This window comes from Bubalus bubalis, chromosome 14, assembly GCF_019923935.1.
Source record: "Bubalus bubalis isolate 160015118507 breed Murrah chromosome 14, NDDB_SH_1, whole genome shotgun sequence".
Classification (NCBI taxonomy): Eukaryota; Metazoa; Chordata; class Mammalia; order Artiodactyla; family Bovidae; genus Bubalus; species Bubalus bubalis.
This window is the reverse complement of record NC_059170.1, coordinates 30,557,746-30,574,237: the sequence shown is the minus strand read 5'-3', so window position 1 is coordinate 30,574,237 and position 16,492 is coordinate 30,557,746. Positions and strand designations below refer to the sequence as shown.

The following is a 16,492-nucleotide window of genomic DNA, read 5'->3' as shown; positions in this document are numbered from 1 at the left end:
CTGACTGTCTCTCTGTTTCGACCTGTCTCTCTGGGTTTCCTCTCTCTGATAGTCGACCCTCTCCTTGTGTCTCTGTGTTTGACTCTTTCTTCCCTGCTTTGTCTGTATCGCTCCCTGTCTTCTGACACGGTCTTTCTCTGTTACTGATTCTCTCTGAATCTTTGTTTTGCTCTCTGTTTCTTTGACTCTCTCTCTCCCTCTGTCTCCTTCTGTCTCTATGTCTGTCTGAATCTCTCTGTCTCTTATCTGTTTGTCTGTCTGACTCTGCGTCCATCTGTCTCTGTATCTCTCTGACTGTTTCTGTCTCTTGTCTCTTTCTGTCTTTATATCTGTTTGTTTCTCCCTCTCGGTCTCCCTCTGTCTCTCTATCTCTGTCTCACTCTCTCTGTGTGTCCATCTGTCTATTTATCTCTCTGTCTCTCTCTGACTCTGTCTCTTGTCTCTTTCTGTCTCTGTCTCTTGTCTCTCTGTCTCCATATCCGTTTGTCTGTCTCTCTCTCTCGGTCTCCATATCTCTCTCTCTCTGAGTCTCTCTCTGTCTCTCTAACTCTTCCTGGCTCTGTCCTTCCCCACCTCTCTCTCTTTTTTTCTGTGACACTCTCCTGGAAATGCATCAAAGACTGAAGTGGCCGGATTTCAAATGACAAACAGCACTACACACAGGATCCTCCCCCCTCCCAACGCGGCTGCCTTCCTCCCCCACATCCCCTGTCACGAAGAGAAGCCTATTGTGTGGGGCCCAGGGAGTTCGAGTTGAAGGGCCCGGGGGTCTGCGCCTCTGACTGCTCTGAGCTACTTCCCCATTGGCTCTGAGCAGCCTGTGCTGAGCAAGGGCTGAGCGACAGGGGGAGGCTCTAGTCCATAAAAGGGGGGCCGAGGCACCAGAACTGCCATTCTGAGGGGCTTTGGCTGTGCTCACAGCTGCCTCTTTGACACCTCCTTCTGAGCCGGAGTCAGGACAATCCCTGAGTCTTGGACCAGTCACCTGCTGCCACCACCCTCCAACCTGCTGGGCCTGAAGCTGCTCAGGGACAAAGAGGAACACAGGTAATATCCAGAGGGTGCTGCAACCCTCTTGGTTTTATTTATTTTTTCCTGATTCTCTGAACCTGGAGAAGGTGGGAGCTTGGGCTGGGAAATTTCAGGTTTGGGTCTGACTGTCCGGCAGAGGTAGTAAGAGTTATGCGGTTAGTTTACAAAAGCCAGATCAGTTCGAGACAGACTGCTCTTCAGAATTTCCTTCTCTGTACAGCCCTGTCTTGAACAGGTGGGTTGCTCCCTCCCAAGAGGACCACCCCTAGGTTTTGTCTGCGGGGTGCTTCTTCCTCTGGCAGGCTGCCTCTCCACAGTGGTATCCATGTGAGAGCAGGATGCCCTGGATGAAAGAAATGAAAGGTTTAGCTCATCAGGGTAATTTTAAAGGTCAGTGATTCTCGCTGGACTTACAGAACAAGAGCTTGGGGACATTAATGAGATGTCAGAGCTCTGGCATTTACCATGTATCATGTACATCAATGTATAACCAAGTTCAGCCTTTTCATTCTTTTTGGATCGTGTTTAATTGCTGACAGGGTGCTGGCTTGAGGGCTTCCTATGATGTGATTTTACACAGAAGTGAAGTTTGGGGTTGTTTCGTTGGGAGGGAATAGGCAGAGAGAATGACAGCTTGCCAGGAGACATAGGCTTAGCAGGATATTTCTTGTCGGTCTTACTTTGAGAGGACTTGTTGCTTTCTTGTAAATTATAGGCAGGGAGTCAAGGCTAGGTGGGGAGGAAACTCAGATGGGAAAGACATTTGCTCTGGTAAAAAGATATCTGCATTCAAAGAGAGTATTATTGAATCTCAAAGTTTGACTTGCAAAAAAGGCTGGTGAGCTTTGGGGATTGGTGGGGGGGACCTGCTGATGACTCCCAGATTGAATAGTAAGTTCTGTGACCTCAGACTTTTTCCTGGTTATCTTTTATATAGAATATCTCCAAGCTTTACAAACATTCCTTAATTAAGCCTCCAAGCTTCCCAAGAGAAACAACCTCTTCAGGTTATTGGATCTGATTTCAGTTCCCTTCCCACAGACCAAAAGTCTTCATTACCATTTTTTCCCCAAGGGTTGGGAAAATATACAAGTCTTGTCTTTCTAATTTGACAGGCTTTCCAGTGAAGATCTGTTGCCAAACGTCCCAGCATGTCAATCCTCTTCTCTGCGTTTTCTCCCCTGCACCCCTGAGTCACTGCTGCACCTTCCATCTCTTTCCCTCACCTTCTCCCCCCCAGTCCCCCCCACCTTGTCTTTTGTTCTATTTTTACAGGTCATTTATCTCCAGGCTTTGAGATCTGCGTGGGGGAGCTGTTGCAGCAGCCGTAGCCGGGTGCGCTGCGCTGCCTGGGGGAGGTTGCTGAAGGGATCTCAAGCCCACTGCTTTGCCCCAGAGGAGCTAGAGGTGTGATGGGTGGCAGGTGAATCCCATGTTTCCACTACAGCTGGGAGGGGATAACCACAGAGACTTCTTAGCAGAATCTAGCACGTTTTTTAGTAGAGTGGGCAAAGGGACCAGCTCTGAGGCTTGTCCCCTTAAGCATATGGAGAGGAATTAGGGTCTTGAAGAGCCAGGAATTTTTCATTTGACATCTAAATAAGCATCTCACAACACCCAAGACAGTGTTAGGTTCAAGTTCCAGATCTACCACTCATTTGCTGTGTGACTGGGCACAGTAGCGCTCCCTACTGAGCAATTGCTCCTCTGGGCAATAAGGACAGTAATTTTACCTCCTGAGGTTATTGTGAGATTCTCATGGGATAGATACAGTAAGATGCCTGGCATTTAGTAGGTACTCAGTAAATGCTCCTGTGACTCCTCAAGTTTTCACTGTTCAAAGTGTCAGAAATGGAGCCATCCCCTCCCCCCAGCCTGTCATCCCACTGCATCACGCTGTGTGCTACAGCCAGGAAATGTGATGTAGTGTCTAATACTTCTGTTTGTGGGGCCAGCACTCCCCTCCCTGCCCCCTCCCTTCTCTCCACACCAACAGAAGACTTTTATGTCTTCAGCTCCTGCCTCAGGCTTGAAGTGTCTTCTTGATTGATCCTCTCTCCCACCCCGCCCACTGCCCACCTCTTGGGCCATTCTTGCACAATTATTGTATTTATTAGGTGTCTTCCATCTTCTAAGCGGGATCAATAGTTGGTGATTTGATTCCATCGCATGTCTGAGAAAGTGCAGTCAGCTAGCTGATATCTTTCACCGTTTTCCCTCATCCCAGCCCATAAATGTTGGCTAATCTCACTGGATCTGACAAAGGGCTAAAACGATTTCACTGCGACAGAGTTGGCCTTTGTGACAGACAGTAAACATCATTGGAGACACTCAGGTAAGCCCAGGATCAGGCCCTGGAGATGGAGAAGTGTCCCTGGCTACTATGAAGTTAGATGTCATTAATCCCTCCAGCCTGGGTCCAGATGGATGCTCCTGGGGGCAGGGCAATGGCCCAGGGCCATGAAGCACATCTCTTGGCTCAGGAGGCCTCTTCCTGGATCTTTCCAGCCATCCCCCTGGCTGGAGTGGTTATGGCAGGTCACAGACTTGCTCACCAGGGGCAATGTGTTCATCAGCATTGGGTCCCTTGGCCTATTACTGGACAGTTTGATTTAACCTGACAAGAGCTTACAGAGCAATCATTGTGTGATTGGACCTCTGGTCCACTGACCACTGGAAATACAGGGCAGAACAGAGGGTTGAGGGAGAAGGGAATTGGTGTTTGTGAATCACATAGGAGGTCAACCTCCTGATCAAGGTCCACTTGCTCTCTGCTTTCTCTCCATCCCACCTCTCGTGCCCTCTCCTCCACCTTCCTCTTCTTTGTACCTTCTCCCTCTCATTCCCGTTCACCCTCTCCCCATCTCTGCGTCTCCTCTGAATTTTCTTCTCCCTCATGGCCTGTCATCTTACTCTCTGCTTTTCTAGACTCTTCATCTCTTTGTCTCCATATGCAACCCTTGGCCACTCTCCTTACTTCTCATCCTCTCTTCCCTCTGTCTTTTCACCTCCATCTCTCTGTCCACCCTCCACTGCTTTTCTCCCCATCTCTTAATTGCATCCGATAACAAAGGGTTAGAATTCCATAGGAATCCTGCTCTCAAAAAGAATTCTTTCAAAACTATTTTTAATGATCCAGTCACGACCATGGTTTGCAGGGCGGCCCCCCTGTCCAACCTCTAGGTTGATGACCCATTCTTTGTTAATGACTCTACTGCTGCTGCTGCTAAGTCGCATCAGTCGTGTCCGACTCTGTGCGACCCCATAGACGGCAGCCCACCAGGCTCCCCCGTCCCTGGGATTCTCCAGGCAAGAACACTGGAGTGGGTTGCCATTTCCTTCTCCAATGCATGAAAAATGAAAAGTGAAAGTGAAGTCGCTCAGTCGTGTCCGACTCTATGCGACCCCATAGACAGCAGCGTACCAGGCTCCTCCATCCATGGGATTTTCCAGGCAAGAGTACTGGAGTGGGTTGCCATTGCCTTCTCCTTAATGACTCTAAGGGCCTAATAAAAGTGGCGGGGGGGAGGGGCAGATTCTGTTAGCCAGTCTGGGGTGGGGGGATTCTGTTAGCCAGCCCACTGGAGATCCACAATGGTGAACTTTATGTATTTTTGAATGGGGTCAAACTCCTGGGACAGTCTGGTCTTCAGGACCGTGATCATGCCTAGAGTTCAGGTGGTTTGCGGAGCAGAGTCTCAGGCTGGCACTAAGCAAGCCTGCGCCCTGTGGCCTGGCCTCTTGGCCCAGTCATTTTGCTTCTCCAAGCCTCTGTTTTCCCACCAAGTAGATGGGCTAATAGTGCCCAGGCTACCAGATCCTGCTAAAGGATGTTGTTGTTGAGATACAGGCCCTTGCTGGGCCCTCAGAAGGCCATGAGGAGGACTCAGAGTCCTGTCTCAGCTACACACCTGCTTGGGCCTTGGGGTGGGGGGTGGGGGGCTCTGTCACATGGTCCTCCCTCTTCCACCAGGAGCCTGAGCCTATAATACTAGCACCGTCCTGGAGGATCCATGGGAGACTGGGGTCTGGCCCAAAGTGGCAGCGCAGCGCTTGCTGGAGTCGTGGCCTGGGTGTGGGAGGCTCCAATTCTGTCTCCATTTCCCTCCTGACTCATGATGTGACCTTAAACAAGTGACTTCATTTCTACCTTTTCCCATTTCCTCTTCTATCAAATAGGGATAATCATATGCGATAAAGTGCTCAGAGAGATAATTGTGATGTTAAATCAAGCCATTATTATTCCTTGCTGGCTTTTTAAATGAAAATGCTCGCTGCTCCTCAGAGCCCTCTAACTATAAGGTAGAAATATTGAGAGGGGAGAAGAGGGCAAGCAGTCCCTTCCCTTTGAAGGAACTCTGGGCCTTTGGTGAAGAAAGATCTATGGTGCGCTGGCCTTTAGTGGGACCATCCAGGGGTCCGAATGGAGCCACGACGGGAGGCGGCACACAGCCCATTGACAGATGTGAGGACAGGGGCTTGGCGAAGGGGATGATTAGTCTCTGACTTCCCCAAGAAAATCAGCTTCAAAACTGTTAGAATAATTAGAATTATAAAAGGGCTATAAAATAATGAAAGCAGGGGTCAGCAAGCTTTTTCTGTAAAGGACTAGACGGGAACACTTTTGGGCAGCCTGGTACCTGCTTCAGTGCTCAGCTGTGCTTTTGTCACAAGACGCTAAACAAACAGGATGGTGTATGAATCAGGGTTCTCCAGAAACAGAGAAGGCAATGGCACCCCTCTCCAGTGCTCTTGCCTGGAAAATCCCATGGACGGAGGAGCCTGGTGGGCTGCAGTCCATGGGGCCGCTAAGAGTCGGACACGACTGAGCGACTTCACTTTCATTTTTCACTTTCATGCATTGGAGAAGGAAATGGCAACCCACTCCAGTGTTCTTGCCTGGAGAATCCCAGGGACGGGGGAGCCTGGTGGGCTGCCGTCTATGGGGTCACGCAGAGTTGGACACGACTGAAGCGACTTAGCAGCAGCAGCAGCAGAGAAATAGAAATGGTAGGATGTGTACATATAGAGAAAGATTTATTAGAAGGAGTGGATCATGTGATTATGGAGGCTGACGAGTCCAAAATGTCCTTTTCCCTTAGGAGAGAGTCACCCTTCTCCCCCGCCAGCCCCTGCTTTCCTGGCTGGGCTGTCACAATGTGCCTCGAAGTGGTAGCTGACGAAATGCTTCCTAAACTAGCAAGTGCAGAGGTTTTCCTTTGGGAGGCCCTTCGGAGGCTCCTTCAGCATAGACTCCGCAGGCCTCGTACCTCAGCCCCCTCCCCGGGGTTGTGCACTGACTCAGTGCCCCTTGAGCTCATTCAGCAGACTCACTTCTGCGTCTCACACAGAGTTGAACAGCAACTTTTCTCCTGACTCCTCCCAAGTCAGGGATGAGCCGGCAGGGCTATCTCTGATGCATGATTTCCAAGCTAATCCTCACAGCAAAGGTGAAAAGGCTCCCGGGGGACTCAACTGACGTTACTCAATAATTTGTTTATTCTACACAAGGAAGGAAGCAGGATTGTTTAGGAAAACCTCAGGGCTGATGTGTTGCTGTTAGACACCAGAGAGATCCATTCAGAGGTCTAACTCTCCCCCTTACAAGCCAAGGAAACATGGGCGAGGAACTCTCCCAGCCTCAGTCTTGCCCCACATGCAGTGGGTATGCCAGTGTGAGTGTTGTGGGGTGAGAATAACACGTGTAAAGTGGTAACACACAGCCTGGCACTGAGTAGGCTCTGTTATTGGATTGATGTGACCATGAACACAGAGCTCTCAACCCATCAGTACATAGTAAGGTCTCTGAAGTGAAGTTGCTCAGTCGTGTCCGACTCTTTGCGACCCCATGGACTGTAGCCTACCAGGCTCCACCATCCATGGGGTTTTCCAGGCAAGGATACTGGAGTGGGTTGCCATTTCCTTCTCCAGGAGATCTTCCTGACCGAGGGATTGAACCCAGGTCTCCCACATGGTAGGCATTGTAGGCAGACACTTTACTGTCTGAGCCACCTGAAAAGATCAATAAGGTCTCTACTCATGGCATTTAATTAGTTCGACACTTTTTTTTTGTTTGTTTCTCCAATGTTCTAGGTCCTATGTTATTACCCCTTTTTGCCTTTTTCGTTTCCATCTCCTGTAGCCCAAGTGAAGTTGGAATGGATCCTTCATACTCCCCGTTTCCTCCTCTGCCCCCATCCGCTCTTTCTGCGTCTTCCCCTCGACAGCCTGTCTCTCTCTCCTCTGCTTCTCTGTGTCTCGGCTTTAGCCACTTCCCCCTCTCTCTCCCTGTTCTCTGTCTTTGACTGGTTTTCACCTCCTCCCTGTCCCCTCCTTCCCTTACTTCACTCCCTTGGTCTGATTCCCCTTCTTCCTCTCTCCCCTTTCCTCTCTGCCTCTTCTCTTCCCCGGGCCTGCCCCCACCTCTCCCCATGGTTTCATTAACATCTGCTGAATTTCTTTAGCAGGTATTGGTTTTAGACATCCTGTGGACCCATGGGGTTTCTCTGGGGGCACAGAAGTGTGAGTCAGAAAAATTCAAACTGGGTTTCTGAGAGATCCAGGGTTGCCTGTTATTCATTCTACACATGTGTGCTCTTGTTCCTGTTCTAGCTCTGCATTCGGCGCAGGGGACATCATCGTTCATTCATTCATTTAACAATCTAACTTCCTTAGTTTTCCCATCACATTAGAATGAAATGCAAGCTGCACTTTGGCCTGCAAGGGCTGACACCACGTGGCCTCTGCCCACATCTCCTCTCTCCTCCCTATGCTGTTCCTTGTCATCCTCACACACAGCCTCTCTCACCTCAGGGACTCTGCACTTACAGAGTCCGCCCTGGCAGGGAACTCAGAAGGAGGCAGTTATGTGATACACGGAGAACTGTGAGCAGTCAGAGAAGCCTAATCTAGACAGACTTCCTGAAGGAGGTAACTAAGATTGAGTTTCAAAGAACAATGAGAGGCAGGCAGGTCAGAGGGAGACAGGAGTGCGGAGGTGGTGATAAAGGTGCTCCGTGTGCAAAAGTTTGGGGGACAGGGCACAGAGGGCATTTCTTGTAGAAGTGCAGGTGATATGGTCAGGCCCAGGTCAGACAGAGCTCACACCCAGCCTGCCTGCATGTTCTTGCTGGGGTTCCTTGCTTGGATGGTGTGATCTCTCTGTGCCTCTACTTCCTCACTGTAGAATGGGGAGAATATCAGTCCCAGCCTTAGGGGGTTGTTACGAGCACCCCTTATACTGAGACACATACAGAACTCAGCAGAGGGCCCAGTACATGGTAAGCCGGTCAACGGCGGCTCTCCTCGGCAGGAAAGCCCTGGACAGCCTGGCTAAGGGGCAGGTCCTCTCAAAGGTGATGGAGAAGCCGAATGCAGGGCAGGGTGCAGTCAGACTGGATTCAGAATTGTCCTCTGGTTGCTTGCGCAGGGTTCTCGGGGGGCAAGATTAGAGGCAGTTCTGGAAGCAGGAGGAAGGAGCTGGAGGCTGGGGTGCCTTGAAGGAGCTGGGGCCATACCTATTGGTTAGGAAGGTGGGCTCTGGAGCCAGACTGCCTGGGTGCAAATTCCAGCTTTTCTGCTAACTAGTTCTAGAGTCTTTGCAGGCGTCTTAACTCAGTTTTCCCATCTGTGAAGTGGGCATGACAATAGTACCCACCCCACACAGTTGCTGTGAGTATAAGTGAGTTCATTCATGAAAGTTACTCAGAACATCATGAGTGCTCACCAACCATCAGATTGGCTAGAATGATCATTGCTAAATAAAAGGAAATGGATGAAAGGAAGGGATATTGTCACTGTATTTGTGTGGGATGGTGAGATCTCAAATCCAGCTTCCTACTGTAGCCACTGAGCAGGAAGCTTCCGGCCAGGAGAGAGAGGGTGGTGCTGCTGCCCGTCTCCAGTGGATGAGCAAGACCTTGCTAATCTTGTACCAGGCCAGCCCAGCCATCGCTGATAGGAGGAAAACATGAGCTGCTGCTTTATATCTGCACATAAATAGCACAGCTCACTGGCCTGGAACCCAAATCCGCTCAGCAGTTGATAGAGCATGAGAAAAACTTGAGGAAGGAGAGAGGCGTGGGATGGACACAGGCCCACCTACGTGACGTTTATTCTCTGAGCTTCTGTACCTAGGAGAACAGAACTAGCCTAGCCTCAGATGAGCCTGAGTTCTCACCTTTGATCGCTGTGTGGCCTCAGGAGATTTGCCAAGCCTCTCTGAGCACCAACTTTCTCATATACAAAGTGGGGCTAAGAAGGCCCACCTCTTACACTTGGCAGGTGGGTTGGGAGTAATATACAAGTAAAAGCCTTGTGCATGAGGCCCTCTGGACCTCGTGGAGGGTTCAGCTGTTAATAAATTGAAATGGTTCTAGAAACTGTAGTCATTACAAGCACACATGTGGTGAGTCAAAGAGAATGGGCCTACACCCCACTTTCACCACTCACTGGAGGGCACGGGGAACTCACAGAACTGGAAGAGTCCTTCTCCCTGGGCATGGACGGATGAGACAACAGACGTAGGGGCTCAGTCCTGAAGCACAGGAGGGGCTCCATCGAGGGTGGCCCGCCTCCTTGTCAGGCATGCTTTAGAGGGAAACCTCCTCTGTGCTCTGAGACCAGCTCTGGGCTATGGCATGGAGCCCTGGACCCACAGTGGAATCTTATAACTCCCCCCCATCACCTGAGCAAACAGGGCAATGTGCAAGAGGATCTGGGGGATGGAGCGGGGAGGGAGGAGACAGCTGTCTCTGAGAGCCGTGACGGAGGCAGCAGATTACAGAGACCAAGCTGGAGAGAGTGTTGCAGCCCTGCCCATTTCCAGCTCTGCGCTCCTACTTGGCAGCTTTGCATCTTGATATTTGGTTTATAAGGAGTTAACTATGAAAGGAACAGCCTTTAATAGACTCTTTGTGAAGCATTAATTCATCTGCTTAGGATTTATTGCGGGCCTGCTATCTGCTGGTCAGAGTTGTGCGTGCTGGGTTATAGTGGGGAACATGCCAGTTAAGGTCTGTGCCTGCAGGGAGCTAATATTCTAGGGGAGAGATGTAATAAACAATGACAAGCATCCAACAGTAGGATAGTCTGAGATGGTGAATGTTCCGATGAAAACAAAAGCACGGGAATGCAAGAAAACCAGGAAGCCATGCTAAACCCTGGGGTCAGCCAACACCTCCCAGGGGATGTGACACTGAATTCCTTTAGTTACAAGGAGTGAGCCAGGTAAAAATCTGAGGCCACAGTACCACAGATGGAGAAACAGGGAGTTCAAAGGCCCTGAGGTAGGGGCAAGCCTGGCATATTTGGGGAACACAGAGAAAGTGTTTCAGAGATGAAAACAAGTCACAGCTCCTGCCTTCGTGGAACCAAAGTTTAAAGACTCACATAGGTAGTTACTGAGAAGTGGAATAGTTTAAAGGAGGAGGCACAAATCTCGGGAAAAATACAAGAAGAAACACCCCTTCCACCTAAGAGATCAGAGAAAGCTGCCTGGAGGAGACGACATCTACTCTAGGGCCAAAATGACAGATAACAGGGGAGGACAGGAGGGTTTTCTAGGAAGAGGATTTTCTAGGAGGATTCTCTGGCCCTAGCATGTGCAAAGGGCCAGAGGTGGGACAGGTGCTGCTCCATTCATTAGGGGATTTATGAGTTGCTAAATGTGGTCAGAATACAGAGTTGAAGAGCTGGCTATAGGGTCAGAATTGAGGGTGTCTCTGACATTTAGTACTTCCCTGGTGGCTCAGATGGTAAAGCGTCTGCCTACAATGTGGGAGACCCGGGTTCAATCCCTGGGTTGGGAAGATCTCCTGGAGAAGGAAATGGCAATCCACTCCAGTATTCTTGCCTGGAAAATCCCATAGATGGAAGAGATTGGTAGGTTACAGTCCTTGGGGTCACAAAGAGTCGGACACAACTGAGCATCTTCACTTTTCTGACATTTAGGAGAAGGGCCCAGCCTGACCCAATCCAATGGTTCTGATCCCAGAATTGATATACCAAGAAGGGCATGTCAAGGTGGGCAGGAGGAACCAGCAAAGGAGTGGAGGCAGGGGGGCCAGCATGGAGATCGGTGAAGGTGGAGCCATGGCTGGGGCAAGGAGGAGTGCTGGCATGGGAAATGTCCACAGCAGAAAGGACTGGGCTGGGGCCAGCCTGGGGAAAAGGGGAAACAGGCAACGGGTAGAAGCTTCAGAGAACGCAGAGAAACAGAAAACCACATCTGGCTTGGTGAATGGTCAGAGTGGGTTTTGATTCTTGTCCACTTCCTGGCTGTGTAAGCAATCACTTTCCCTCTCTGAGCCTCCACTTTCCTATCTGTCTAACAGTAAAACCCACATTAAGAGCTGTTGGGCAGATTGAATGTGAGCGTGTAGGAAAGCTCCTGGTACACTGCTGGCACTCAGCATGTTAGTTCCCGTCCTTGACCCCTGGCCTTGGGCACCCACTGCCCCTCCATAGGCCTGTTTTCTTGGCTGTAGAATGGGAACACGGACGGTTGCCTTGCAGTGCAGTGCTGCCAGCAAGAGTTGGCTTTGCAGGCTAAGGACACACCTCACAAGGTAGGCGATCACAGATTTCCTTTCCTCTTTCTCCCTCTCCAGCAGGAAGAGCCAAGACACAATGGTGTGGCAAGGGCTGGTACTGGCTGCTTGCCTGCTTGCACTCCCCTCTGTCACAGCGGACTGCCTGGCCCAGTGCTCCCTGTGTGCTGTGAAGACCCAGGATGGGCCCCAACCCATCAACCCCCTGGTGAGTTTCAGGCAAGGCTCCTCAATGCCAGAGTGCATGGAAGGGGCAGTCTGTGTGTGGAGCCCAGAGAGGGAAGGTAGCAGGCCTGGGCAGCTGTGAGCCTGTTCTGTAGACTCATCCCAGATGTGAAGACTACGTGCTGCCCTATGGTCAGTCTGGGCAGCTAGGGACAGCTGTTTTCCAGATTCCTGTTCCCTCCCCAGACCTTACCACCATAGGCTCACTCAGGTCTGGGAGCAAAGCTCAGGTTTCCAGGGAGCCTGTTGCCTGATAACAAGGAGTGTCATTTATGAGGTGATGTTGACTTTGGGTATTGGCAACCCAAGATGAACTTTTCAGGGCTTCTCACAACCAGGCTGATGGGCACTCCCAAATATAGTCAATCTCATGGAAGGAGCTCTTTACACCACCATTTGGCTGGCCTTGCTGGCTATACTTTGAATCAAGCTCCTCCCTGTGCCTCTCCCGTGACAGCAGACAGCTGTAATAAAGGTTCAAGGGTGTGGTGGACAGAACATGGGCTTTGGCTCTGCCAATTTCTAGTTCCATGACCCTGGAACCCCCTCTCTGAGCCTCAGTTTCCTTGCATGCAAAATGGGAGTGGTTCCATGAGCTGATGATGCAGAGTATTAACTCTAGCCACTCTTCACTGAGATGCGCACAGCACACCATGTGCTGCCCGTGTATTGGTCTGATCTCAGAAGTGCCCCAGTGCTTAAGTATGGTGACTCGTGGCATTAGAACATGGGTTCAAGTTCCAGTACTGTCTAGTACTGTCATTGTGGTCACTGTCATTATCAACACCATCATCATCATGTTTGACTCCTCCCTACTTTTATGAAGTATATACTGTCATCCTAGGTTTGGTGAACCTTTAAACAACTCCTTATATGTGTTCTTTCCACCATTCTGCATTGCTTCTATTCCTCTGTGTAAAGTGTGTGCAGCATCCTTTATACCCAGGAAAGGTTGGGGAAACTAACTAGTCCCTCTGGAGTCAGAAGCAGAAGATTATGGGTGAGCCCAGCAGAGCACTATGGGAAGATTTTCCTTCCAATTTGACAGTGTCATCTGTAGCCATGGGCCCTTGGAAAAGCTGGCTCATCTTTCCTCATCCTCCACATGGGCATAAAGTTGCTTACCTTTAGGCACCATTGGGAGCATGAAAGTGGGTGGCCTGCTGCTTAGTAATGGTTTTTTAATTTTCTCAGACACTGGACAGGGGACTCTCTGGAGCAGGAGCTTGTGGCTTGACAGTTTGATGGAGGTGGCATTACCACTGTGGTCTTCTGGGGTCTCTTGCAGGTTTGCTCCCTGGAATGCCAGGCTGCCCTACAGCCTGCTCAGGAGTGGGAGAGGTGCCAGGGCCTTCTGTCTTTCCTCACTCCCTTCACCATGGGGCTCAATGGCAAGGAAGACTTGAAGAGCAAGGCAGTTTTGGAAGAGTCCAGCAGTGAGCCGGCCAAGCACATCAGGCCCTACTTGAAGGAACTAGAGAAAAACAGATTCCTTCTCAGCACCCCAGCAGAGGAGAATGCTCTGAGCAGCAGCCTGGCAGAGAAGCTCAGGGGTCTCTCTGGCAGGTTGGGGGAGGATGCAGAGTCTGAGTTGATGGGGGATGCTCAGCTGAACGATGGTGCCCTGGAGGCTGAAGCGCGGGATTCCAATGAGGAGGAACCCAAGGAGCAGGTCAAACGCTATGGGGGCTTTTTGCGCAAATACCCCAAGAGGAGCTCAGAAGTGACTGGGAAGGAGGCTGGGGAAGGGGAGGGAGGTGAGATGGGCCATGAGGACCTGTACAAACGCTACGGGGGATTCTTACGGCGCATCCGTCCCAAGCTCAAGTGGGACAACCAGAAGCGCTATGGTGGCTTCCTCCGGCGTCAGTTCAAGGTGGTCACTCGGTCTCAGGAAGACCCCATTGAAGAGCTTTTTGATGTGTAAACACCTCCCCATCATGGAGTTGAGTCAGGAGCTTTCCATAATGCCCTGGAGATTGGCGTGAACTCATTCATCTGCCCCTATGGTCCCCGCCCCCATGCTCAGTTCAGCATTGTCTACAAGACTTCCAAACCTTGTCTGCCTCTCTTCTGCCCAGATGCAGTGTTTGTCTGGGTCAGTGAGGAGGGAGGAGAGAGGTTTCCCTCTCCAATAGGCTTAGTGCTTGGCTTCAACCCTACATCTCTAAAACTACCACCACCACCAGCTTTGCTATCAATTCCCTTTATATGACTCCCCAGTCCCAGGAATCTAGACTGACCTCTTGATCCCTCTGGATCTATGATCAAGTATTCTGATCAATGCCCCTCAGAAGAAAAATGAACATTCCCCTCCCATGCAGATATATATCTTTCTATATAGATTGATAGCATAAAACATATAAAAGGTAGAAATTTAAAACAAAATAGATATATAAAAAATCCTAACAGTTTATTCTCAAACCTCAAAAGCTCTCCCTACTATGGAGACCATGCTTTAGGCAAAAAGCTCAAACACTACTTTTTATTGGAGCAGGAATTCCTACGCTACAGAGTTCAATCTCCCAGTGGGTTAAATGTTCAGTCAGTATACTCTGAGTTCGCATTGTTTAGAAACACACCTTTTGAAGAACCTGGTTCCTGGGCTCCAGTCTGTGTTGATACCCTGCACAGCACCCAACTTCTCACAGGAGAGGACGGGAGTGAAAAATCTCTTTCCAAAATGGTTAATGAGGGCCGCTCGCCTTCTGAATGCTGAAACAATCAAGCAGGAGTTAAACAAACCAATTTGTTCTGTGCAACAGATTCAAAATGTGGACCAGTTCCCTCAGCCCTCATTAAACTAATTAAACTGATCGGTATCACACTCCAACCCCAGGATGAACTGACGCTGAGTCAAGTTGATGAGGTTAAGCACAACCATGTTCTTGAGCAGCTGAATCCGCCGCCAAGAGTCCAAGCCATCTGGCCAAACATATGCATTGGGCCTTGGGTAAGGGAATCCAGAAGCAACAGCTAGAAAGAGGAAAAGGCCCTCTTTAGCTCCCATGCGATTCTTTCCTCTTAATGCCTCAAAATAAAACTAGAAAGAGGAATGAAATGATTAAGTGCTTGAGGCCAAATGAGTTGATTCAAATAACCCAGAAGCAGAGGAAATGATCTTAACCTAAGTCCTCTCCTCTCCTCTCTCTCTCCCTGTCTCTCTGCCTTCCTCTGTCCCTGTCTCTCAAACCTCTCTCTCTCTCTCCACTGTCCCCAGGCATTATGGTTTGGTTTGTGGATCCAGGAGTCTGGTCTAGATGGGGAGGAATTGAACTTGACTTTGGTTATTTTGTATAAGATGCTACTGAGCACACTTCTTCATGCATAACCCTCAGGCCTCTCATGATGTTCTGAAATGTATAGATTGTTTTAGAATTATTTTGTGTGTTTTTCAACATTCCATTTTTTCAACTTACTTGGAATTTCCTTAGTTCTTAAAACAGGCTTGTGTTATTTCCAGCTCCTCCAGTACAATAAATAAAAAAAAATGCTGATAACTTGGGCTCTGTGTGTGTGTACCTTAGTCCCCAAGAGTGATAAGATCCTTTTCAGGAAAGAGTGCTGGGGAAAGGGGAAAAAAAAAAAAAATATATATATATATATATATATATATATAAATATATATACACACACATACACACACACATATTCAAGTTGAAGAACTAAATGTAGGCTAACAGAAAGAGCACAAACTTCAGACTACCCTAGTCCTAATTTTGAAATCTGTTTGAACTTAGGTAAGTCACATGACCTCTCTGAGCCTTTGTCCCCTCCTCCGTAGAAAAAAGATGAAGAATGCCAGTTTTTTTTTTTTTTTTTTTTTTTTTTTTTCTGTTAAACAATGATTTTATTGCTTTAGTACAATACACAAATTTATGCAACCAGGGCAGAGGCTGTGGATGACTCGTATTTCCAATTAGGGGGTAGGACTCGTTTGGTCTTGTAGTATCGAGCCAACCGGTGAATACGGCTCTCAATCAGAATCAGACGGAATTTAGCATCTTTATCCTTTCTGTTCCTCTCAAGATGCTTCCGAACAGCAACAGCTTTCTTAATTAAATGATAGAGATCCTCAGGGAGATCAGGAGCAAGTCCTTTGGACTTAAGAATTCTCAAGATTTTGTTGCCTGTCACAAAACGTACTTGTGCAACACCATGAGAGTCTCTCAGGATCACACCGATCTGTGAGGGAGTCAGGCCCTTCTTGGCCAGTTTGTAGATCTGCTCCTTCACGTCGTCAGAAGTGAGCTTCAGCCAGGTGGGGACGCTGCGGCGGTAGGGCAGAGCCGACTGGGACAGGCCCTTCCCGGGAGCGTGCATGCGACCCATGATGGCGGCGGCGTGGTAGCAAAAAGGCAAGAATGCCAGTTTTGTAAAGTGGCTGTGAGGGTCAGGTGTGATCACATATGCAAAGCTACTAGAACATAGTAGGCACTCAGTAAATGAGGGTTTTCTTTCTTACACTGCCTTAAGGAATAGTGACAAAGCTCAAACATCTGGCAACACAGTGGGGAGAGATAAGAGGGGTGCTGTCTCCTGTGCTGCATGACCAGGCTGGAGGGCAAATGTCTCCAGACAAGGGGGAGTGTCCTAGGGATGAAGACTACTCTAGGAAATGCAGGCACAGTGTACTTTACTAAAATGATATCTTTCATTAAGCAACATAGATGAGATGTCTTTAA

General features: G+C 49.3%; 2 protein-coding genes across 2 annotated transcripts; one reads left to right on the top strand and one right to left on the bottom strand.

Moving 5' to 3' along the window:
- The first annotated feature begins 475 nt into the window (after window positions 1-475).
- On the top strand, window positions 476-15,310 carry PDYN (prodynorphin). Its single transcript, XM_006042050.4, has 3 exons — window positions 476-1,047; window positions 11,643-11,790; window positions 13,096-15,310. Exons 2-3 carry the CDS (start codon window positions 11,662-11,664, stop codon window positions 13,732-13,734), a joined length of 768 nt encoding a protein of 255 aa, XP_006042112.2. The 5' UTR covers window positions 476-1,047; window positions 11,643-11,661; the 3' UTR covers window positions 13,735-15,310.
- A 338-nt stretch (window positions 15,311-15,648) lies between these two features.
- Window positions 15,649-16,165, bottom strand: LOC123464896 (40S ribosomal protein S13). Its single transcript, XM_045162690.1, has one exon. It carries the CDS (start codon window positions 16,137-16,139, stop codon window positions 15,684-15,686), a length of 456 nt encoding a protein of 151 aa, XP_045018625.1. The 5' UTR covers window positions 16,140-16,165; the 3' UTR covers window positions 15,649-15,683.
- Window positions 16,166-16,492: the final 327 nt, after the last annotated feature.

Coding starts and splice junctions, on each gene's coding strand:
- LOC123464896 (XM_045162690.1), bottom strand. CDS start 16,139: ATGGGTCGCATGCACGCTCCCGGGAAGGGCCTGTCCCAGTCGGCTCTG.
- PDYN (XM_006042050.4), top strand. CDS start 11,662: ATGGTGTGGCAAGGGCTGGTACTGGCTGCTTGCCTGCTTGCACTCCCC. Junction 11,791..13,095: donor CCCAACCCATCAACCCCCTG/GTGAGTTTCAGG, acceptor GGTCTCTTGCAG/GTTTGCTCCCTGGAATGCCA.